General features: G+C 37.7%; 1 protein-coding gene across 1 annotated transcript in view; it reads left to right on the top strand.

Annotated features, from left to right (window-relative positions):
- pcdh15b (protocadherin-related 15b) overlaps nucleotides 1-26,337 on the top strand; it is a 231,843-nt gene that overhangs the window by 7,990 nt on the left and 197,516 nt on the right. The window contains exon 2 of the mRNA XM_053640491.1: nucleotides 17,283-17,400. Coding sequence (XP_053496466.1) covers nucleotides 17,310-17,400 — 91 coding nt within the window. The 5' untranslated portion in view covers nucleotides 17,283-17,309. The remainder of the gene's footprint in view (nucleotides 1-17,282; nucleotides 17,401-26,337) is intronic.

Here is a 26,337-nt window from a genome sequence, read left to right as displayed (position 1 = left end):
AATGTTAAATGTGGATGTTAAATCTAATTGTTAAATATAAATGTGAGTTAACTGCCTGATGTGGGTGAGTGTGAGAGGGCCCTTCTCCATTTGAGACACCACACACTGGAGGTGTGACCAATTACTGTATTCTCTGTAAGACTCAGACATTTAGATGAAACATTTACGTATATATTTACATTTAACATTTACATTTAGATTTAACATTTAGGATTTACATTTAGATTTGACATTTACGTTTAACACTTATACATAATTTTATCGTTTTACATTACTGCATTAATTTATTAAAATTTATCTCTAAATGTTTGAAAATGTCACAGTTAAAAATTATATAGCATTTTTTTTACATTTGGTAATGCTAAATGTGCAAAAACTAACATTAGACAAGTATATTTATCATCAGTTATAGTCCCCTCTGAAAGTATTGGAACAGCAAGTCCAATTCTATTGTTTTCGCTGTACGTTGAAGACATTTGGGTTTGAGATCAGAACATGAATATGAGACGTATCCGAATTACAGCTTTCAATTCCTCAACATATCATCTTTTGTTTGAACCCACCCATTTTTCAAGTGATCAAAAATATTGTAACATTTGACTAATAGGTGTTTCCTGCTACCCAAGTGTACCCTGATAAATTGGCTGTTTAAAGAATGAATAGCTTTGAGTGTGTACTATTGGTTTGAGCCCTAGGTTTTGCCTGCAAAGACTGCATTTGTTGTTAAAAAGGATAAAGCAACATGAAGATCTGAGAGCTGTCTATGGGAGAAAAGCAAGCTATTTTGAAACTAAGAAAAGAGGGAAAATCTACCAGAGCCATTGGATAAGTATTGGGCATAGCCAATGCAACAATTTGGAATGTGCTGAAAAAGAAAGAAACCACTGGTGTACTAACAACCAGACATGGAACAGGTCAGCTAAGGAAAACAACAGCAGTAGATGATAGATACATTGTGAGAGCTGTGAAGAAGAAAAAAAACATTAGTTAGTGACCAATAACCTTCACAGGGCAGGGTTATAGGCAGGGTTATATATACACCATTCAAAGAAGACTTTGAGAGCAGAAATATAGAGGCCATACCTGAAGATGCAAACCACTTATCAGCAGTAAGAACTGGAAGACCAGATTAGAATTCTCAAAGAAATACAGAGATGAGCTAAAATATATGGAACCAAGATTAACGTCTACCAAAGTGGGGAGAATGAAAGGATCTGCTCATGATCCAAAACATAGAAGCTCATCAGTTAAGCATGGTGGAGGTCGTGTGTCGTGGTCGGCTTGGGCTTGCATGGCTGCTTCTGGAACAGGCTCACTAATCTTTATTGATGATGTAACATGATGATTGAAGAATGAATTCAAAAGTTTACAGGAACATTTTGTCTGGCAATTTACAGAGAAATACATCCAATCTTATTGGGAGGAAGTTCATCATGCAGCAAGACATTGACCCAAAAAGCACTGCCAACACAACAAAGGACTTCATCGGGGGGAAAAAGTGGAAGGTTTTAGACTGGCCAAGTCAGTCACTAGACCTTAACCCAGTTGAGCAGCATTTCACCTGCTGAAGAGGAGACTGAGTGGAGAAACCACCCAAAACAAACAATGACTGAAAGAAGCTACAGTACAAGCCTGGAAAATCAACACAAAGGAGAAATGCAACCAAATATTAAGCATTATTTACTTTAAGAATATCTGTTCCACTACTTTTGCTCACCTAAAAATTGGGTGGTCTGCCTCAAAAGGTCCCATTTGCTAAGTTGTTTAACACATACAGATGTAAATATCAGGAAATGAAAGCTGGAATTCTGATCTATCATCTTATATTCATCTTTTGATCTCAAACCCAAATGTCTTCAGGGTATAGCAAAAACAAAAGAACTGGCCTTGCCATTCCAGTACGCAGGGGACTATAATTATATCTGTTAGGGTTGACACAGAAAACTTCAGGAGAAAATGGTCAACATGGTTCTTTCAGATTTTGGCCAAAAGAGAAAAACTTGACAAAGACTTTGACCACAAATTTTTTAAATAGGCTCAACGCTAACACTTTTCAAATAATGTTAATAGTGATGATCATTAGAAACTGACTAAATATGCATTTTTTTTCAGTTCTTTTATTGACTGTCTTTCTCCTGTGCTCTCTTATCGGTCTCCTGCTCAACAGTGCACCGTATCAACAGAAAAAATGTCATCTGAACATTAGACAACGATTTATAAAAGGAGCATATCAAAATATGATAGAAAATCCACCATCCAGCTGAGTTTTCACGATTTCCACAGTTCCCAACTACACAGCTCATACTATTACACAATTTTCTACTCTCCTTAAAAGTGGTGGAAATGGTAGTCTTTTCTTAAGGCTTCTTTGGGATATATTTCCACTAGGGGAACAAAAATAAATATAACATTTGACCATATTGTGTCTGAAACGTGAACAGTTGACACTGTGAAAAACTGACGCAAGAATAAAGCTGTAAACAATGAAAGTCATTGTTGTAAATTTAACACAGAGGAGGAATGCTTACCCTCAAATATAATTAACTACATTTTCCGGTAATGATGTGATAGTGTTGACACACAAGTTGTAATTAGTTATAAAACTTTTTCATGGACAGAACAAATGTAGCTAAATGTCATCTAGTGTTCACTAAATTCTTTCCATAGCGCAGTGGCACAGATCTGATTCGCTACCTCAGTGTGAACATTCAGTTTTTTTTGACAATCCAGCTCCATATTCATCATGCTTTTAAAAAAAATAATTATCCCAGCTCTTGCATTGTTCTTAGGTTTCATATCTCATGTAATTTTTTGTATGTTAAAATATATATATATATATTTTGAAAACAGTTACTTTAAGTGATTCAGCATTAATCAATGCCGTGCACAGTGTGCAGCAAATAAACAGCTCTGTTCAGTGAACTTTGCAAAGATCACATTGCTCACAAAGAGGAAAAAAAGTGAAGCTGGATGTTTAAAAGGTCAGATTAGTCATATGAAACGAGTTGCGATCAGCATGTTTTTTTTGTAATCCAAGTTATTTCTGTTAAGCTTACTAAACCACAGTACAGTTATCTGCTCTTTGCTCAAATGTGTGCTTGCACCTCTGGAGTTAGGGGTTGGAATCCTGCCTCTGCCCTGTATACACAGGTTCTGCCACTACCCAGTGTTTCCTCAGGGTTTTCCAGTTTCCTCCCCCAGTCCAAAGACATGCATTCTAGGTTGATTGGCATTTCTAAATTGTCTAAATAGTGTGTGTGAATGTGTGTGCGATTGTGCCCTGCTATGGGTTGGCACCCCATCCAGGGTGCCCCCTGCCTTGTGCCCTGAGTTCCCTGGGCAATGTTCCAGGCTCCCCCATGACCCTGTATAGGTTAAAAGACATGGAAAATGGATGAATGGAAATATATACTATATCAAAATTCCAGTAGGTTAGAATTTTATATACACCAAGTTGGCTGTCTCTTTAAACAGTCTGATACTGGAAATTGACGTAATGACATTTAGAAGCTTCTGATTGGCCAATTGTCATAATTAGGAGTTAACTGGATATGCGCCCATGGTTGGAAAAGGGCCTTCTTCAGAGCAAGTGCCTTTTTGCCTTTGCTTCCATGGGAGGATCCAAGCAACTTCCAAACAACCTGAATGCACTATATGCATCTGTACCGATAACTGTATGCAATTATAAAAAAATCTTGGGACCACACAGACTCTGCATTGGTCAGGAACAAGGCACAAATTAACTCCCAGGGATGAATAAACTATAGTCTGAAAGCACCAATTAAACCTCAAGACAACAAGAAAGGAACTAATGAAAGAGTTTGAGCATCAGTTACAAAAGTATGTACTGTTAATCACTGTTAAGAAAGTCCTACATCGGCATGGCCAAAAAGCTGCCACATAAGGAAGAACTATTACCCCTACTCTAAGACCAGCATAAAAAAGCCAGCCTGAAGTTCAGGTGATCACTGGCATTTTGGAGGACTGTTCTCTGGTCAGATCAAACAAAAATATTTGCCAATAAATGTTTAGCCATAATGATCAGTGCCATGTTTGAAGGAAAAAGGCTGAGGCTTTTAATCCAAAGAAGACCATCCCAAGCATGGGATGGTGGCAGCATCATGTTATGGGGTGTATTGCTGGAATAAACCAATTTAACTAGGCCTATCCTTAGTTTTAGACTTCTATTAATTGTTATAGATATTACCTTAATACATTGATTTATATTAGTTTTACAATTAATACCAAAAGTAAATACTATAAATACCTTGCTTGTGAAAAGTGCTATATAAATAGTTTCATTATTATTATTATTATAAATATTCAGATTACCTTTTGCTCCTCTAGCCATAATCATTGTTTCATGCATGTGGTTCAGTTCAGGAGCATGACCTGTTCAGACTAACGGCAGATATTGTCCACTTAAATAAGAAATTGAAAGGGAAAAAACAACAACAACCGGCGCAGTAAGTTGGAATCAAGTACTGTGAATGTAGCTGTTCATATAGCTCATTTTAGTGTATCACACAGTCCTGCCGACGACTGTAATATAAAAAAAACAGTAACAGCATCTGAGTTCATTTCCTTCACACCTCTTAACGTGGTGGCGACAGGGCTGCATGTTTTCACATCATAGTCACCAAAAGTCAGACATCTGTTGTCTTTACCCGTTTATGCCCCATGGATATGCCTGTCATATTGCCTGGCTTTTCCCACCAGCCTGTTGATTCAGCACTGGCTTAGGCATTATTGTCATGGCTTCCCTGGCTGTCTCATTAAACGCAGAGACTTAAACAGGGTTTATCCTGCTCTCTCAGCAATTGCAGGAAACTCTCATATAGCTGCAGCATCTTCATCAAACAAGACAACTTTAACGAGGCATGGTGTCCCTCTCCATTCAGCAAAGGCTAAACCATGGCAACCAGATGGCCTGTTGTTCAAAATAAATGTCGCATGTCACATTCAGGCCACCTCGGGGTCCCGAGCTCGATCTGAAAAAGACACTCGGTGAAGTGAGGCACCTCCTGATGGAGGTCAAACGTCAGTCTTTCAGACAGCGCCCTGCGAGGCTTCATCATGTCAGGTCTTAGGTTTAGATCCAGGGCTTACAAGGCCACAGACTTTTTTTCTAACATAAATGCCTGAGGCAAAGACATTTTCCATGCCTTTCAGTTCACAAATGCCTTATAGTCTGGTTCATGGATTAGAACCAGTGATGAAGTCTATTTATGTACGTCCTGTGTGTATATGTAAGAATGTGTGTACATACTGTATTTATTTATAGAACTCATGCAGTACCCAAGTTCTCTATCATTCATTTATGTTTAATTCATTCAGGGATGTTCTTTCATATTAATGAGGCTAAAGTATTGTACGTACACTGACCATCCACTTTAATATGAACACCTGTACACTTGTTCATGTAAGTAGCTATCCAATCAGCTAAATATGTGGCAGCAGCGCAATGCAGAAAGTTATGCAGATATAGATCAAGAGCTTCAGGTAATGTTCACATCAAACATCAGAGTGTGGAAAAAAAGTGATCTCTGTGACTTTGATCGTAGCATAGCTGTTGGTACCAGAGCAAATGGGCTGGTTTGAGTATTTCATAAACTGCTGATCTCCTGGGATTTTCAGTGGGTGGAAACACCTTGTTGATGAGAGGTCAGAGGAAAATGGCCAGATTAGTTTGAGCTTCCAGGAAGGATATAGTAACTCAAATAATCACTCTTTACAACTGTGGTGAGCACAAAAGCATCTCAGAACACACAAAACATTGAACCTTGGGTTGGATGAGCTACAACAGCAGAAGACCATATTGGTTTTCACTCCTGTCAGCCAAGAACAGGAATTTGAAGTTATCATGGGCACAGACTCACCCAAACTGGACAGTTGAAGATTAGAAAAATAAAAATCACCTGGTCTTTTTCGGTGAGTCTGTGCCCATCATAGCCTCAGATTCTTGCTCTTGGCTGACAGGAGTGGAACCTGATGTGGTCTTCTGCTGTTTTTTTTTTTTTTTTTTTTTTTCTTTTCACTATTCTGTGTAAACTCTAGAGACTGTTTTGTGTGAAAATCCCAGGAGATCAGCAGTTTCTGAAATGCTCACACTTTTTCTTCATTCTGATGTTTGATGTGAACATTAACTGAAACTCTTGTCCTGTATCTTCATGCTTTTATGTATTGTGCTGCTGCCACATGACTGGCCGATTGGATAACTGCTTAAGTGTGCAGGTGTACAGGTGTTCCTGGGTGGTGAGAGTATGCCATATGTGTGCCTTTTTTAGAATGCAGAATAGTTGGTCGTTTCTATATTCTTATATAATACAGTGATAGTCTTATATAGTACAGTAAAAGATTTTCTATATCTATCAGGCCCATAGTGGAAGGGGGTGTTCTTTTTTCAAAAAGTGGACCTTTTTGCAGTTTTCCCCCTCATTTTGTATTTAATTATGAGTTTAAAATACTTAATTTTGGTGACTTTTTATGCACTAATTTGTGCTGGATTAGCTTGTCTGCTGGTATCTTAACGTGCTTTTTGATGCACCGAAAATATTTACTACAATGTTGTCAAATTGCTTACCAAAATGTTCCATGGACCACCTTTTTCAGTCCACACACACACACAAACACAGTTCACAAGTTTAAAGACCACACTAGCAACGGAATACATTTAACAAACTTTACTGGAATATTATTAAACTACAAGTTCCTGAGTAAATGGTATTTTTGGACATCAGACATCTTACGCACACTTTCTAAAGGTATGTTCACACACAGAGTGACTCACTATGATTCACTAATGCGACCAGAGACCATTCATTTTCACTGAGATCTGGCGACTTCCGGCAACATGCGTGATGGCGACCATTGGCGACCAGATGTGGGAGTGTCCAGCAACACGACAAAGTTGAGTAAAGTTTAACTTTATGCAAATTTGGAGCGACTTGGTGCTCCAATAGGAGTGAAGAAGAATGAGCACATGTCATCCGTGGCCACCCGTGCTCACTAGCAGAAGCAGCGCAATTGTGGCAGTAGCCAATTAGCTTAGCTTAGCTTAGGATCTTAAATTAATTAATTAATTAATTAATATATAATAATGAAACATTCACTTTTTGTTGCAATCGAGCAAAATCCCAGTATAGCTCCTATCTTTGGTGAACTGTCCGGCTTGTCTGTGCTTCAGCGCCTGGGAACAAGCAGCACCAAGCCGGACATTTCACCCAGAAAACACGGAGGCCACGGCCAAAGAGCTGCAGTCCGGATCCTGGTCACCATCGAGCATATAGTGAATGACACCCCGATGGTGATGCTCAGTTACTGAGATAGGAGCTGCACTGGGATTTTGCTTGATTGCAACAAACAGTGAGTGTGTTTCATTATTATTATTATTATTATTATTATTATTATTTTGCTTTATTAAACACACAAAGGCCATAATCTAAGCTAATTGGCACTTGTGCTTTTGCCGCAGGCAGATGGCCGAGCACACACCGCTTCTCCTTCATCTCGTAGGATATGATGCGTATTTAATAATTTTATGTGAGATCCTCTCCCTCCAGAATGTTTTATTTCAGCAGCAAGAAAACTGGTTTGTTGTCAAAAGTGGAATATTAGCTGCCACCCATGTTACTATGGCAACCATTAGTAGGAACGCCTACCTTCATAATACAGAGACTGGCAACTTGCAGCGATAAAATCGCTATGTGTGTGAATGTAGCAAAAGACTTCAACTGATTTTGTGGCCTGAATGAAAAATCCTAGATCATTCACCATCTCCTTCTCCTGACCTTCCGTGACGGGGTGTGGGTCCTCCTGTCCTTCCCTGAGCTGTTGTGAATCATCTGTAAATACACAGTATAGGCATTGGTCAGTGATGTAGTGTGAAGTGCATTCAACTGTTTCATTATCTGAAATAAGCTTGTAAATTATTTGACAAATCACAAATTCACATGTCAGACCCTATTCAGCTAACATATTTTTTTTTTAAGTGTTTTTGTTTCATGTTGTGAAACTTGAAGTTTTGAAGAAATCACTCAGTTTAAATGAACATTTGTAGGATCACTTATAATTTGTCAGCAAACTAAGATTGTTTTAAAGGGTAAAGGTGCTTTATTTATTTGGCCTATACTGCGTGCGTGTGCGTGCACACACACGTGAATGGAGCGCCTACACAGAGGAACACACATCACACATATGCAGGGTAAAAACCTTCTGAATTTGTCACTGTAGCTGGCTAATTTCACTGGATGGTTAATGGTCAGAATATATTGTGTTCTTCCTTGACACATGCTACACCCTTCCACTGAGTTTTCTGAAAATCGGTCTTGTAGTTTTTGCGTACGTAATCCTGACAGACACAGACACGCACGAGTGAAAACATTAGCTACCTTCTGCTCCTGTGGGGTTGATGACTGTTAGCTAGCATGTAGCTAGTGTTAGCTATCTCAACTGTTACTTTAGGTAGTAAATATAACAACTTTGCCCTGTTTGGCTGTCTTTTTGAATATATGTTCAATATTCTGCGGCAGTGACGCTGCTGCCTGCTTTCTCTTCCGTCTCCCCTGCTCTTTTTGCCCCATACTCAATATCCAGCTGGATGTCGTTGGTCTCACAAATTTTGCTATGAGTGCATAATGTCAGTTGCTGCGCATGTAATACTCCTGTAAAGGATGATGATAATGATTTTATGTTTTATGATTGTTCACTTTGTGCTTGTGATTTGAAATTTTGTAAAGGATCTCTCTCTCTCTCTCTCTGTCTGTGTGTGTGTATGTGTTCATGGTCAGTCCTGGTTTTGTGAACAATGATAGGAATGCAGAGAGATAGCTATAACTTCATGAGACCTATGGTGAGATTAGTCATGCTTCATCTATGAAAGACACATTGCAAATGTGTTTCACAATTCATAGAAATGAATAATTCTATATTATATTCTATAACAATTCTATAGCTGCATCTCAAATGTATACAAATTTACTGAATATTTTACTGAAAACTTAGCAAAAATTTAAAACTGTTTGTAAAGTGTTTGAGATCAAGCTTTATTAGCATTACGTTTTTTTAAAAAAATTTTTATTTAAAATGTGTGCTAGGTGTTTTTGCAAAAGCTTTTGAGAATTACTTTTGAAAGGTCCGTGTTGCTGCCCGTGTGCCAACCTGACTAGTAATTCCTTTAATGCTAATCTATATATTAGAAACAAAACATGACTTGTACGTATGTAGCCATTTTCATCAAAATCTGGGACACAGCAGTAAAACAAACCAAGGGGTGAACAATCACTAGCCTTGGTGCTTGTGTGTAATTTTGTGTCCAGGCTTTTTATTTATAGGTGCCCAGCGGACAGCAATGACAGCCGGTGATTTTTAAAATAGGGGAAGCACTGATGTGTGTTACTGAAGTATACCATATATGTTTGTGTGTTCTGTCTCAATTTTTTTTTCCCTCCAAAATCAGTAATGTCAGTCCCTTTTAAAGATCCCCCATCATCAGTGCGAGAAGCCGTGTACCTTGCCAGGACAAGATATATATTATTGAGATATTCGTGTCTATACAAAACCCATCTGCCTACACTCCAATTCAGTGCCAGAGAAGCCGTGTGTCTAGACTCAAAATAACATATTAAAAGTACAGTAAGCTTAATCTTTTCTCCCATTAAAATGCAGTGTACTGAATCTGCCAAAGGAGCGCATAGAAGCTCTGCATCTCTGAGTTTCTATTATCTAAGGAGATTTTCATGCAGGCTTTGGTGTCCACCGAAAACAGTTTGCATTACATGAATGAACAGCAAAATATTGCACTGAGATAGTTGATAATTTGATTCACTAAAATATAACATTTCACCAAGAGTGATGAATAAGATATTTCAGATTTCTACATTTAATATTGAAAGTTTTCAATGCTGCATTTGAATGAAATTTTAGGGGAGGTGGGTAGGCTTGGGACAATTGGAGATAGTATAGGGAATCGCACCACCTGCTGCACTACGCACATCAACCAAGCGCAATCTGCTGTCAGTAGAAAAGTTTTACTAAGCAGATTATTTATCATGCATGGATGGCATACAATCTTTTCAGAATAGGAAACGTGCAGTTATGTGGCACACTGACAAAATATAATATGAAAAAATAAAAGTCTGGTGCAAAACAGTCATATAAATATTTTGTTTACTTTTCGCAGTCAGCTTGTAGTTAAACATGGTGAGAGAAATTAAAGACACTAGCCAGACTAAAACAATAGACATAATGTTAAAACCACTGACAGGTGATGTGAATAACATTGATTATCTCACACCTGTGTACCTGTCAAGGAGCGGGACATATTAAACAGCAAATGAACAGTCAGTTCTCAAAGTTGATGTGTTGTGGGGTGTTCCTGATATGCAGTGGTTAGTACCTACGGAAAGTGGTCCAAGAAAGGACAAACAGAGAACTGGCAACACGGTCATGGGTACAAAGGCTAGCCCTTCTGGTCCGATCCCACAGAAGAATTATTATAGCACAAATTTCTGAAAAAATTCATGCTGGCTATGATAGAAAGGTGTCAGAACACACAATACATTGCAGCTTGCTGCGTATGGGGCTGTGTAGCTGCAGACCCATGCTGACCCCATCCACTGCCAAAAACACCTACAATGGGCACATGAGCATCAGAACTGGACCATGATGGCAGTTGAAGAAGGTGGCCTGGTCTGATGAATAATGTTTTCTTTTACATCGTATTGGTGGATGGGTATGTGTGTGTGCGTTGCTTACCTAGGGAAGAGATGGCGCCAAGATGCACTATGGTAAGAAGGCAAGGAGGCAGAGGAAGCGTGATGCTCTGGACAATGTTCTGCTGGGAAACTTTGAGTCTTGATATTAATATGGATGTTAATTGGACACATAACACCTACCTAAACATTGTTGCAGACCAAGTGCATACTTTCATGGCAACAGTATTTCCTAGTGGCAGTGGCCTCTTTCAGCAGGATAAGGCGCCCTGCCACATTGCAAAAATTGTTCAGGAATGGTTTGAGGAACATGACAAAGAGTTCAGGACATTGACTTGGCCATCAAATTCCCCAGATCTCCATCCAATTTTGCATCTGTGGGATGTGCTGGACAAACAAGAGCAATACATGGAGGCTCCACCTCAAACTTACAAGACTTAAAGGATCTGCTGCTAACATCTTGGTGCCAGATACCACAACAGAGATCTTGTGGAGTCCATGCCTCAATGGGTCAGAGCTGTTTTGACCAAGAAAACCACAGCTAATAGCCACAACATTGACCAGTTATTTGCTGAGCTTGTGTGAGGTCACATACACAATATGTACATACGTTTCCCTTTATCTGTATTAATGCATTTAACTATCTAACTAAGCTGGTGCATGCATAATTACATTATACTAGCTGCAACTTTTTTAGCTTAGTTAGTTATATTTATGAACAAACAACACATGGGACTGGGCAGTACACTGGTGCTTCTACTTGTCAGTGGGAGTGGGCTGGCTACTGAATTTAGAGAGAAAGGGAGACAAAAAAAATCCCTCCAATAGTACCACGGTGATATTAATTTGTTCTTTTACCCTTTTCTGTGGGATGAAAGCAGTGCTTCTGATCCAACTGTGCTGGTTTCTTAATTCCCTGTACTACTCTCTACAGCTGTCATTCCAAATCGGGCCCTGAATGAGATTAATCCCATTGAGTTATTGTGACATTTTTTAACATTTTTGTCTGTCCATCAAACCCGTGATGAATGAAATCCTGCTTCACCAAAACTTCACACTTCCTGAATCTCTGATCCTGTCATAAAAGCTAATAAAAGATAAATTCAAGCAGCTGGTGTATGTGTGTGTGTGTGTGTGTGTGTGTGTGTGTGTGTGCGTGCTTGATTCACATTCTAAAAGCTCTCATGGTAGAGCTGAAACCATCAGTACGTCAGAGATCGGTGTGTGTGTGTGCGTGTGTGTGTAGAATGCAATGCCCGTTGATTCTGCAATAGGTTAATAGTCTTACAGAGTAATCAGTCATTGCTACCTGCAGTTCCATTGCGCTACGTTCCTTGTCAGCCTCATTATTCCCCAACTGTTGTGTTCTATCCACTTCATGGCAGGAGGTAATGATGCACTGCTCCAGAGGCATCTAGACACGAGAGAGTAATGGATTAGGTGTGTTGACGGCTTCGCTGTCAGAAGCACTGTTTGCTCACTTCAGAGACGAAGCTGATTGATTTCAGCGTTGCTGCTCGACAACCTCCACAATAATAGAGGTCCCACTCTCCTGAGTGACTCGAAATAGGCGGAAACAAGTCAGCCCAGATGATATGGCGTGATATGGTATTTTCTTATCACATTTTGTTTGCAGGTGCAATTTTGACAATTTGGTACCTTATCAGTCCCCTGCATTTGGTTGGTCTGTTTACTGAAATCTTTTGGAACTTCTCCTTTCACTCATAATCCAATATTTGATGGCATTTACTGTGTACTGAAAGTACAATTTCTTGTACTGGAATGTGTGAACCACTTTGAGAAATTGTTGACCTTGGATGCACGTGCAAGTGAGCGAGTGCTCTTATGTTTCTGTTGGATTACAGTCAACGGGGAGCACAGAGTGCTAGGCTATTAACTTATTAGTGGACAGGAACATTACAGAGTCTGGACTATGAACTTGTGCATGCAGGATTCATGTTTTTACTGGTGGAAAGATAAGGAAGTGTGATATACTTTGTGGTCAAAAGTTTGTGGACACCTGACCATCACATACATATGTGTTTGTTGAACATTCCATTGAAGATTTGTTTCCCCTTTGCTGTTATAATAACGTCCACTCTTCTGGGAAGGTTTTCGACTAGATTTTGGTGTGGTTGTGGGGATTTGTGTTCATTCAGCCTCAAGAGTGTTAGTGAGGTCGGGCGAGGAGGCCTGGGGCGCAGTCAGTGTTCCAGTTCATCCCAAAGAAGTTCAGTGGGGTTGAGGTCAGGTTTTGGTGCAGGCCACTCGAGTTCTTCCAGTCCAATCTTGGCACATCGTGGAGCTTGCTTTATGCACAGGGTCAGTGTCATGCTGGAGCAGGTTTCCAGTGAAGGGAATTTGTAATGCTATAGCATACAAGACATTTTACACAATTGTGTGCTTCGAACTTTGTGGCAACAGTTTTGAGAAGCTCCACACAATGGGTGTGATGGTTAGGTGTCCACAGACGTTTGGCCATATAAGTGTAGCTTTTTTGTCCATCTTACGGATGTTATTGGCTCTCATGACATGACGATGAAAAAAACCTTGTAATACCTTGTGGGAGGAAAATCTGTGAAAATGGGAAAAGAGTGAAATTAGATTTGTCTGTCCAAAAGCATCATGCTCATAGCAAGGCCTATCTATAATGATCAGTTGGAGTAAGCAGGAGGGAACATTGAATGAAGCCGGGTTTACACGGCATGATTTCTGGCCTGTTTTTGCTGTCGCAGACAAAAACTGCACATCAAAATAAACTTCTGTGTCAGATGAGAATGGCTTCGAATGCAATGTGCTCACCTGTGACTGATTTAGTGCCGTTGCAACCAAAGACAAATAAAGTTCAGACATTGTTGTTAAATTTTCGTAAACAAAATGTCGGATTTAAAAGAAGAACGGTATATTGAATTGTGGCATAAGGAAGAATGTCGCTTTGATATCGCATCATAGTTCTATCATTACAGGGCAAAAAAGATATGTAATGAAACAGAGGATAAATTACAGCTTCCAGATACACTATATGGCATGGACACCTGACCTTATCACCCATATGACGGTCTTTCCAACACTGTTGCCACAAAGTCGGAAATATACAATTGTCTTGAATGTCTAAGATTTCCTTTCACTTGAACTAAGATGCCCAAACCTGTTCTAGCATGACAGTGCCCTTGTGCACAAAACGAGCTCCATGAAGACATGGTTTGCCAAGGTTAGAGTAGAAGAATTTGAGTGGCTTGCACAGAGCCCTGACCTCAACCCCACTGAACACCTTTGGGATGAATTGGAACACCAACTTCATGCCAGGCCTTCTTCAGACATCAACACACAACCTCTTGTTCTCATGAGGGTGAATGAGCACAAATCCCCACAGCTATGCTACAAAATATAATGGAATGCCTTCTAAGAAGAGTGGAGGCTGTTATAGGAGCAAAGGGAGAACAACTGGTTTTGGAATGGGATGACGTAAGCAGAACATGGTAAATGTTGGTCTATTGTTAGAGTATTTTACTCTGACATATAGAACAATGTCTGCTATCAAATTCAGACACTAGGATCATCTCGTACAATGTAACAAGCAATAATCATAAAAGACTGCTGTAATCACACAGTCAAAAATCGTCTTGACTGATGCATTACAATATCGTTATTGAATAAGGAAATCATGATGGTATTCTGTCTTTTGTTACTGTTGTGGTTGCTACCAGCATTGTGGAACAACGTGAGTAGAATACCACTGAATTGTTATACAATATTGTGTCCAATAATGTGAACCTAGGCATTCAATGAGGAATTACATGAAATGTAAGATTATTATCTCAGGGCAGGTTCATTTTATATCCATCCTTTTATTCCTTGTAGCCTGCATTGTGGCAATATTATTCTGACTACGTTTAACATGAGATCGACAACATAATGCATTCATTCACAACCTCAAGAATCTTGTAGGACTTTAGAATTAAGCAGGTTTATGAGGCTATAGATGTGTTTGATCACAAGTGGTTGATAAAGCCTTTTGGAGCCAGCAGCCATGAAATGCTGTCATGGGCACACACTATAACACTCATATCTATGAATTTTGGTCTTATGGGAAATTGTGGTCATGACATAATAAGACAATCACTCACAGTCATACGTTTTGAAATGCATGTCCATAACACAGTAAATCATAACCATAGGGTCCTAAACCTGGTTGTTACAGCACTGTTTTGCTCTGGTGGCTTTGACGCCTTTGAAAACCAAAGGTCAGTGTGTATTGTTGTCTCATTGTAGCTTATCTCAACATCCCAATCTTGTCAAAGCACGTTGCTCACAGGGTCTTATTCAGGAAGCACAGCACTGACCTGAGACAAGCAGCAAAACTTCAAAGCTATTTGCTTTGGGATGTTCTATCTTAGACATGGCGAACACTATCTGCCCTCCTGCTGGCTTCAAAGGGAAAAGGTTATATGCGCAACAAATGCCATTTCTTCTTCTTCTTCTTCTTCATTTTTTTCTCTGTTGCACCTGTGCTATAAAATTAGAGCCATCATTACAGCATAGGAAGTGACAGAAGGGTGTTTGATCTGTGTATGTTTCATCCAAAGTGTTTTTGATTCATTAAAAATGTTGGGAAATGAAAGAATTTTCCTAATGCAGCATCTTGTTGTTGTTGTTTATTATTATTATTATTATTATTATTATTATTATTATTATTATTATTATTATTTATAAAACAGGAAATAAGCAGTACTGTCTCAATATGAAATAAAATCTTTTTACAATGTAAAGTAAACATAGAAGCCTTGCTATAGCATACAGTCATTGAGAATTTGCTCCTACATTGGCTTTAAAGGGAACAGTAGAGTAAACCTCAGAGGAAATGAGGACTGACAAATATTTGCACTATTTCAGGTAAATTAAAGGAGCTGTTGATTAACAAAACTAAGTGTTTGTTTATTTTTTGGACAGTCTGTAAATATGGCTATCTAGCTTTGTTAATGTTAAAATTTGACTCTGTACTACTTTCCTTCAAATCTTTCAAAAAAATTAACATGCCATTTTCTGCCATATTGGAAATAACCTTGTTGTAAGAATCTAATGTTGGAGAACCCATATTTGAGCTTTGATGGAAACAACAGGCTACATACATTATAAGGCCAAAGGTTTGTGAACACCTGACCACTCCTTTCCCAGTCTAGAATGCCTTTATATGCTGTAGCATTGCAATGACTCTTCAGTCCCAAAAAACATTCCAGCATGACAATGCCCCGTGCACAAAACGAGCTCCATGAAGACATGGTTTGTCAAAGTTGGTGTCGAAGAACTTGAAAGGCATGACTTCAACCCCACTGAACACCTTTGGTATTAACTGGAACACTAATTTTGTGCCAGGCCTTCTTGACATTAGTGCTCAACCTCCTGTGCTCTTGTGGCTGAATGAGCACAAATCCCCACATCCATGGTCCAAAATCTAGTGAATATTCATACTCCATATGAATACACTTGGTTTTGGAATGGGATGTTTCGTGGTCAGGTGTTTACATACTTCACCATATACAGTGCCTTCCGAACCTATTGGAATGGTAAGGCCAATTCATTTATTTGTTCTATACACCAAAGACATTTGCGTTTAGATCAAAAGATGGATATGAGATGTGATATGAGATGTTTTATGTTGCATGAAGCAACATAAAACATAGACCCTGTTGTATCAGACCACCCAATTTGTAGGTGAGCAAAACTATAGAAACAGATAAATCTTGAAGTAAATTAAAGTAAATAACCCTTAATATTATAAAGCTGTGACTCACTGACAACACCGAATTGTTGGTTTCTTCTTTTGTGTTGTTTTTCCAGTCTTTTACCACAGCCTCTTTCAGTTGTTGTTTGTTTTGGGGGGTTTCTCCCTTCAGTCTCCTCTTCAGGAGGTGAAATGCTGCTCAGCTGGGTTAAGGTCTGGTGATTGACCTTCCACTTTTTCCCCAGTGATAAAGTCCTGTGTTGTGTTGGCAGTGTGTTGTGGATCATTGTCTTGCTGCATGATAAAGTTCCTCCTGATTAAATGGGATGCATTTCTCTGTAAATTGGAAGACAAAATGTTCCTATAAACTTCTGAATTCATTCTGCTGCTACCCTCATGAGTTACATCATCAATAAAAATTAGGGAGCCTGTTCCAGAAGCAGCCATGCAAGCCCAAGCCATCACACTACCTCCACCATGTTTCACAGATGAGCTTGTATTTTTTTGGATCATAAGCAGATCCTTTCTTTTTCACACTTTGGCCTTTCCATCACTTTGGTTATTTATATTCAATCATTTGAATAGAAATTTAAATACCTTATGAACTGTAATACCCTATGAAAAAAACAAAACTAAGTCTTCAGTTGGTTTTTGTTTCTCTTAAAACACTTAATTTCAAATCAAAACTGCTTTTGAATGTACAGTACACACACCCTGCTTGAAGTTGATGAAATTAATTGTCATTGTCATTCTTAATAATTTCTATGAATTTTTTTTACGTTGCCATGTAATTGGAGTTTGAATGCTGTATGTGAGATGCAAAGAATTCATTCCTTTCTTTTTTGTAGGTGGGCCTGCAGTAACGCTTAGGGAAGATGTGCCAGCGGTCGTGGCTCTTTCAATGGCTGAGAATCGGAATTGGTGTCCTCTTAGTCACAGCTTCCAGCTGGTCTCAGGACTCAGATGGTAAGTGCTGCTCTGTATTATATGCACCTAACATTACAATCAGTGTGACCATTGAATAATTTTATCATTGTCTCATTATGGCTAAAATATTTATAGTATTTGCATTCCTCATGGGTGGACAAATCACTAGATCAAGCCAGAATTCATGCTGTTATTTTTTTCAGTCGTAGTTGGTTCAGATTGGTTCAACAAACAGAGAAAAACTATTTACTGACTTTTGCCAAAAATGTTTAAACGTAATACACTTCACAGTGGTGAGACACATCTCAATGCTCTAACTATAACAAGTGCTCCTGAATCCTGTTGTCTTTATCCATGCATTTATCTAGCTAATTGTTTGATCAACCTTTATTACATAATGTTAGTCACCACATTTTAGCTGGAAATTAGGTTTTCAAAACAATTGGGTTTTACTTGCCCATTGGACTAGCTAATGAATTTGTTTACCTGTTATTCATAGATTACTTAGATTTAGACTTCAGCACAAATATTTGCACCAAATTTGATTGACTATGAATTCTGGATTTCCAGTCATCAGTGATGCTGATATAATCGTCCAATAAAGTACAGTATGTTAAGGTGTTTCTTTTCAGCATTAATAGCTCCTATAAATTTCAGTTCTTCATTCTGCAATGTAAATAGCTTTAAATTAAACAGACACCCATTTTGCTTAGTGGAATCTGTTCTGTAATGACTCTGAGTCTGTCAGGATAATGCTAATTTCATGCACCTTCATGCTTGCATCAGGGCCACATAGCATGTTCCAGCTCATTCAATATTCAAATCAGGTCCCCAACCTTGCCCTGTTTTTGTGTGTCTCATAGCAGACCAGGGGACGCACCTTTGCACCTCCCTCTTGTTGCATGACTGCTCACATATTTTATTCATCCAAGTACACAGAACTGTGCTTGAGGTTTCTCTGTTCTTGGCAGACATTGTAATGGGCTTTTTAGTTCTGTGTTTCAGTCTGGTGATGTCCCCTGCCCCCCCCCCCCCACCCCAGTATTCATTTTAAGTGTGCTATTGATTTATTGATGACTTTCTTTTCAAAATGCCAAAACACTCTAAATGAGGGAAATGTTGGCTTTTCTTCATTATTTATTAGTTTTAACCACTCGCGTCTATTGAGTGTGTGTCTGCACAACTAATTGTATTTAAATAGTGGTCATGACATGCGATATTGATAAGCTTAGCAAAGGTTAGCTTATTGGCTAACATTAGATACCAGTTTTAGTGATTGAACTCTACTGCATGGTGTTGCCATATAGCAACAATTAATTTCTACCCAATTTTTGATAGGCAATAAATAAAAACTTTTATTTATGTAACTGGAAAAACAGGGTTTTAACTCTGGCATAAACAAGCCATTTAACATGACCAGGAAGGGCTTCCTGGTCATGAAGTTTGCACTTCCTTTTCTGCAATTACATGGCACGGTAAAGGTCATCATAGAAGGGCTCTCAAAATTTGATTAATGTTTAAATATTTAGGCAAAACTACTCAAAGAAAAAATAGAAACACTATCTGAGATAAGTTAACATGGATGTTTTGTCATTAAAACAAGTTAAAGAATATATTTTGTGGGTACTCTTAAACGGTAAAATGTAATTGTTGCCATATGGCAACAACATTTGATAATGGAACTGTGGTATGTGCATTCATGAATTGAAACTGGCCTACATAGCAAAACAATACACTAATTCACATTCAAAGTAAGGAAAACTGTTGTTCAGTTCATTTCTGACATTTCGCAATTGCACCTTATTTAAAAAAATTTATGTTATGAATTAAAAAGATTCTTCACCCAAAACATGCTTACTAGGTGGCACATAAACACTGCAAGTTATAGTCTGGAAAATGCAGTAATTGGAATTGTAATCTCATACATTTGTGTTATTTGTGACTATATGATACATTCACCATCGGACACTGGACACAGGACTATATCAGTTATTAAAAATCCATAATTTTTTTTTTATGTGATTGTAATAATTCATGCAATAGAGGGTTAAATCTACCTTCAACATACTGCCTAATTAATTGAGTCAAAATTTGTTTATATGATATGATATATTATTATGTTATATTATTCAAAAGATGCACTCAATTAACAACCATTTGTCTCTTTTGTGTGGGAAGCATTTTGGTTATCTCCCTGGTAATGGATGACAGAGGCATCTTAGATTTGTGTATCTATACCCCAAGGACACAGGACATGGTCCAGCGCACTAGCACTAAGTTCTTGGAGGCTGAGAACAATTGAAAAAAAATTAAATGATGTACATTTATTATAAGTATTCCTTAGGGCTGACAAATGTTCTGGCACTGCCCCTGTTTATAATAGAAAATGTTCTTATTTAAAAGATAAGTTCTTATCAGAATTATTTTTTTAAAAATGTTGTTTCTGAAAATGTGTATGTTTATTTTATACAATATTTCTTCCTCATTATATTGAAGGTTCCCAATTATTCTTGAGTTGACTGTTCATTTAAACAGTAATGTATGCTTAAATGTACACTATGAAAGAAAAGCCCATTTCCTGCTGGTTTAAAATAGTAAAATTGTAAGAAAAAAAAAACTGGATAAATAACTGCTCTTAATATTTGTTTTCTGTAAGATAATCATGAACATATCTCAGTCACTATTTTAAGCCATTTCATACCACATTTAATACCACTTTTGGTTTTCAGAATTTGAAATAAAAAAAAAATCACGTTCAGTATCAGATACAATGATCTAATCCAAAAATCAAATATATCGCTATTCAGCTTGGTTAATACACACTATTAAGTAAAACTGAACTCTAAAGAAAAGTGCCCAGTTTCAGTGGCAGCCATGCAACTGTTGCAGTTTCGGTCATGAGTAAGATATAGTCCAAAAGTTACATTAGGGAGCGAGTACGTTTATACCACCAAGAATTTTTTTTGAGTAGAAGCATTTTTATTAGTGTCTAAACCACTGCCTTTAAACACAAGTGTCTTTAAGCTAAAAGACAAACAAACTTTTTTAATAGAAAAAGTATAGAGTAAATATAGAATATGTCGGCTGAAGATGGAAGTAACATGAATTTCTTTTATGTTAAAAGCAGTGCAATGTAAAATATAGGAGTCTACCATTACAATAGACTATTACTATAGAGTCTACTAGTTTACTATTGATATTTATATATCTATAGCTGTATAGCTATAGATATATAAATATCAATAGTAAACTAGTAGACTGTACTATTACTGTATAGTAGACTGTAGACTGTACTATTACTGTACTATTATTAATGGTATATTAATATACTATTGATTTACTATAGATTATTTAAAAAATAGGAGTGTACTACATTACCAATATATTGTCGCAGTCCTAGTAGTAATTATCACATTAATCACTGCAAAAATCTGTATTTGGAAAAAAAATATTATTATAAAATAGCACTTGATCCAGCACATAGTGTCATTTCACATTAATTTTTTATACTGCATGCTGACAGTTTATTGTGTGCACATTTCATTTCCACACATGATGCTAAATTGAGAAAATCGTAATTTGAATAGGATTTAGGCTATTTTACCATGCTGTTAATAATCTTTTATTTTTTTACAGTGTTTTTATGTAATGATCTCTTTTTTTTATAGAAAATGTGCCCAGACTATGAAGGATAAGCTGACCAAGCACTGACCCTCTATGCTTACAGCTCTCTTTAAGTTAATTCATAATTTTATCTGTAAATATTTTGGAAACTTCACGTATCTATATTTTAGAGAAAAACTACACCCTGTTTGCGTACCTCTCATGTAAGCCTGGGTTCACGCCATGTCGGAATTACCGTAATTACTAGATGACAACACGGGCATTCAACTCAGAACTGTTCGCGTCCAAGGAATTATACAACATTAGACATTAGATTAGATGGTTATCCAACTCTGTGCTAGCTACATTGAACTATATTGTAGGTCTTTTGTTTATTTTCAGATTAATCTTGCACTATTAAGACATTTAATAATAGTCAACTATAGGAATTATTACACAGAAATATTACGAGATAATTACTTAACTACATTTTACTGCTGAAGCTGATGCCATTTTGAGTGTTTCCATGTGATGTTGCAGCAGTCAGGTGATACAAGTCGGAGCTCTCCGAAAGATTCCTAGTTTACAAGTTGTAATAGCTAGTTCTACAAGGGCGTGAATGCTTTTTACAAGTTGGAATCTCGTAATTCCGGTAATTACGACATGGCATGAACACAGCTTAAGTCTGTAGTTACATCTGAGGTCTGAATATCGTTAATAAACCCTCACTACGCACACTGAACTCCCATGAATACTACTCAAGTGTTTTCTATAGTCAGTTGTCATGCTCCTAATGTACTCACTCATCCACTTGTTTCCCTGTTGCTTCTCTCTATTTCCTCCGGTGGCAACTGCTAAGGTTCAAATTAACCACGATTTAAGGAAATTGGCTCAAATTCAGTTACATTTAAATAATTCCATGATAAGGGGAAAAGCAGAGGGACTTTGAAATGCAGCCTTTAAACTCTATGCCTTATTAAGAGGAGTGAAGGTTTCACCCGAGTAATAAGGTGGATTGCAGCTCGGGTAGAAGCCGCGCAGTACTGTTAAACCCAACCACTGGTGCACTTTCATATCTGGAAATTGTACTATGCCTGCTTTAGTGAGGAACATGAATCAGCCAAGGGTCAGTCTGGACAAGTTTTCATCGTATGCTAAGAACAAGGGTGAGATTCGCACCGTGAAATGCAATCACATTCATTTTTTTGAAAGGCAGAGCTGTTCAAGTGTTCTGTCTTAGAGACTGCCTTATGTTGGGTGATTGTATAAGAGCCACTACACCTTATTAGGGTAATAATGAAAGAGGCTTAATCGTAATCTTGTATTTGATTTTCTCGTATAAATAAAAGCCCTTGAAAGCAGACTGTTATTTTATAAAATCGTATTTCATATACATTTTTAGCTTTTTATTTTATTTAATTTTTTTCTTTTGTTCGGTTATACTGCATTAGAGGCATAAAACATCAGCAGATTATTCAAGATGAGCCCTAAAGGACACATCCATTATATACTTCCAGGTAAAGAGTCAAAGGATTTCTGTTTATCCTGCAATGTGATGTTCCATCTTCTCCTGCCAATACTGTGTTCCCACATCACAGGAAGAAGAAAGGTGCTGTGATTATGGTCTGAGATGCTGCTTGAGAGCTGTATACCACCCCTAAAGGGCATAGCTGAGTCTGATTGCACAATTTTGAAACCATTTTACATCATAGGGCTGCTTTTTGCATTTCTTTCCAACTCTGGTTCTCTGTTATTCAAAAACAGACCAGCTTTATGGCTGTAAAATGACGAATCCTGGAGTATCGATATCTGCTAGATAAATCATTTAAAGGTAGTTTTGTAAGTAATTTCTAATTTGTACAAATAGACTGGAAAATATGTAGAACATGGTAAAAAAATGTTTAAGCCATGGACTCAGGACAAGTGTATTATGTGGTTGAGGAAAAACTTTGTTATGGTCTGGGCTGCTTGAATGTGTTTAAATTGTAAAATCATTTTATAAACGCTCCAACAATATCCTGTCACTTTGTCTCCATCTCAGTCTTTTTGTAGAGAAAAAAGTATGGTTGAAATCGGCATGTGCCCGGCACAGCCAGGCAGTTATCCGGTGAACAAAAACCAAAAACATGCTATGCTTTTGGAAAAAAAATAGAAAACTTCAAAACAAGTAAAAAGGTAAAGCCAGAATAGCCATCGGCAGTACTTTTCCATGATGGAGTAATTTATTTCTGATGAAGAGGATAAAGCTGGATGCACATTTAGTGATGTTGCTCCTGAACAGGTATGTAAATGCAAATTGTATAAATCTTTCAATTGTTTGAATGGCTGGCTTTACATAAAGAAACAAGTGCATACATTTTATCACTTAGAGTGCCAGGTAAGGCAATGCATTGGATGACCCTCCATACTAATGGATTAGCTAATGAAGCTAATACCAGAGCTTAAAGCTCATGAGTGCTCATTACAAAGAAAAACAGAACACTCCTGATCATGTTCAGAAAGTAGTATGAGCAGAATTTTAAGTGTCTATAGTGTTATAGTGTAGCTTAGTTTATAAGCAGTTGAATGGCATTTGAAAGTCATGTCCTTGCTGATGCTAACTCTAGTCACTATACTAACTCTAGTTGAGCCACTACAAGGTTAAAATTTTGACAGATCTTCAATAATGCATGTTTAAATCTGAATTGGTTATAGGCATTTGTGCTGTAGCATATTAGTTAACTATATTCAGGCTTGGGGAGTAACGTGATACATGTAACGGTGTTATGTAATCAGGATACAAAAAACTGGTAACTGTAATCCGTTACGGTTACGTCAAAAAACAAAGTATTTGTTTTTGTTTCATTTAAAACCAAAGAAATTAATCTTATGGCATAACACTGCCATGTAAATCAGAGAAGGAACTCTGAACTACAGTTCCCAGCAGACACTGCACCTCACTGCATAAGTCACATGACCACCTGCACCTGAATCACGTTCCTGTTAATGAGCACTCGTGTATATAGCCGCAGTTTGCACTGAGTTTGTCTTTCTTTGCCATGTTATGCTCTCTCTTGTTGTTTGTTTCTTTATTCGTGTATCTTGCCACAAGTTCCATAGTTCTTGTTTTGTTTTGAGCTTTATTCAAAGTAAACCTGCACTTGCATCTGTCTCCATCTTGAAAGAGTGACAAACACAATATAGACAGCTGCATGATTGTAGTTCTGGTTCTCTCTTGCCAGTTGTGACTCACATGAGCAACAAATTTACTTATTTTATTACAACAAATCCAAACACTGAACATGTTTGTGAGCTCTTTAAAAAAAACTAGATCATATTGCTTTTCTCTCTTTTTTTTTTTTTTTACATATATGAACTAGAAGTAATCAAAAAAATAATCAGATTACATTACTTTCATATTGTGATACTTGGATTAACCCTCCCAACCATGACTTTATTAGCTATATTAGTTAGCTAAAAACTCCTTTAGAATGACAGAGGAATAGTGTTTGAAAAACATGCAGACATTTTTGTGGTTGCGTTACAATGGTTTTTGAATTAGGCTGTGCTCTCGAGGGTATCATATAGTCTGACGTGGGGCTGTGCAGTTCAGAGCCAGGTACCCTTACAGGCTGTCAGTCTGTATTCCCAGTATCTTTCTCTTTTCTATAATGTGGTTATATGTTATTGGCAACCACACCTCAATAGTATGAGAAGGTAGTCCTTTGACTTTATAGCAGAGCACTGTTGAATTCACAAATCTTTAAAAGGTAGCAATAAATCACAACAAACAATCAAATCATGGTGTAAGAGGAATAAAACACTTTGGGACATAGTGTCATTGGAAAATTATTTTTAAAAACTTATCACACCAGCCTATTATTGATTATTTTCCCTATAACAGCATTCCCCATGTGTTTTATTCATTACTTATATTACTGGATGAAGAAAGATATTGGTTCCATGCTCTGTGATGATGTAAGAGCATGTGCATGCCCCAATTATGCCTTACGCTGTTTAATATCCATCCACTTCATCAAATGTTACCATTTCCATTAAAGAAAGCTTAATTATAGCCGAAATTATTACATCACATGGAGTTTGGTCTTTGATATTTGACCTCTTTTCAAGGATTTTCAAGTGCTGAAGTCTACAGTATATGAGGCTTGATAGAGATGAATCTACACAGCTGGAGCAATTTATCCTGAGGCGAAAAAAAAAATGTATCAGTTTGAAAGAGGTCTTTGAATCTGCTCTGATTGATACCTCCTTAAGATCAAGACCCATAATGGGACACCATTAAACATTCTGAAACTTGTGCATGAAATCTATTTCTGGTTAATGAATGCCTGTATGCAGCGTTCTTTTTCTTCTCAGAAATCCTTGAGAGGAACCAAAATCGAACCAAAAAGAAAGCCATCCGCTTCTGAGTGGCAAACAGTTCAGCATGTGGTGAAAGGATACAGCAAAAAGTGTTTGGCATGAGCATAGGAGTAAGATTTCTGACATGATCACAGCAACAGTTCTTTGCATATACAAGTCTCTATGGTATCTAGATGAAAATATCCACTGAAGCAGGAAGGTGAGGCATTAACAGTTTTAGGGAAATCTCAGTCATAAGAAGGAAATCGAGACAAAATATCACTATAATCATACTCACTTTTTTTAGGAACTGTTGCTGATTCATGCAATTATGTGGCAATGGTGCAATGCATAAAATCAAGCAGATACAGATCAAGAGCTTCAGTTCATTTTTACATGAAACATGAGAATGAGGAAAAAATATGATCTCAGTGACATTGACCTTGTTGGTGACAGATGGGCTTGGTCTTTTTCCAATTTTCAACTGTCAAGTTTCGGTGTTGCCTCAAATTCCTGTTCTTGGCTGACAAGAGTGGAACCCGATGTGGTCTTTTGCTGTTGCAACTCATCCACCTTAAGGTTCAATATCTTGTGCATACTGAGATGCCTTTATGTGCACCACCATTGTGAAGAGTTTTGAGCTACTGTAGCCTTTGAGCTACTGTAGCCTTCATGTCAGCTCTAACCAGTCTGGCCATTCTCCTCTGATCTTCCACCCATGGAACTGCTATTCACTGGATATTTTTTTCTTTTTGCACCATTCTGCATAAACTCTAGAGACTGTTGTATGTGAAAATCCCTGGAGTTTAGCAGTTTCAGAAGTACTCAAACCAAACTTTTTGTTAACTGCCACTCTTGATGTTTATCTGCATAATTTTATACATTGCGCAGCTGCCACATGATTGACTGATTGGACAATTGCATACCTGAGCAGGTGTAAAGATGTTCCTATTAAATTGACCAGTAAGTGTATGGCAATAACAAAAATCAACCAGGCCATGAATCTGCATGAAGGTCTCATTTATGCTTTCA

Source organism: Ictalurus furcatus, chromosome 13 (assembly GCF_023375685.1).
Source record: "Ictalurus furcatus strain D&B chromosome 13, Billie_1.0, whole genome shotgun sequence".
Classification (NCBI taxonomy): domain Eukaryota; kingdom Metazoa; phylum Chordata; class Actinopteri; order Siluriformes; family Ictaluridae; genus Ictalurus; species Ictalurus furcatus.
The sequence above is the reverse complement of the archived record's forward strand: the minus strand, read 5'-3'. Positions and strand labels throughout refer to the sequence as shown.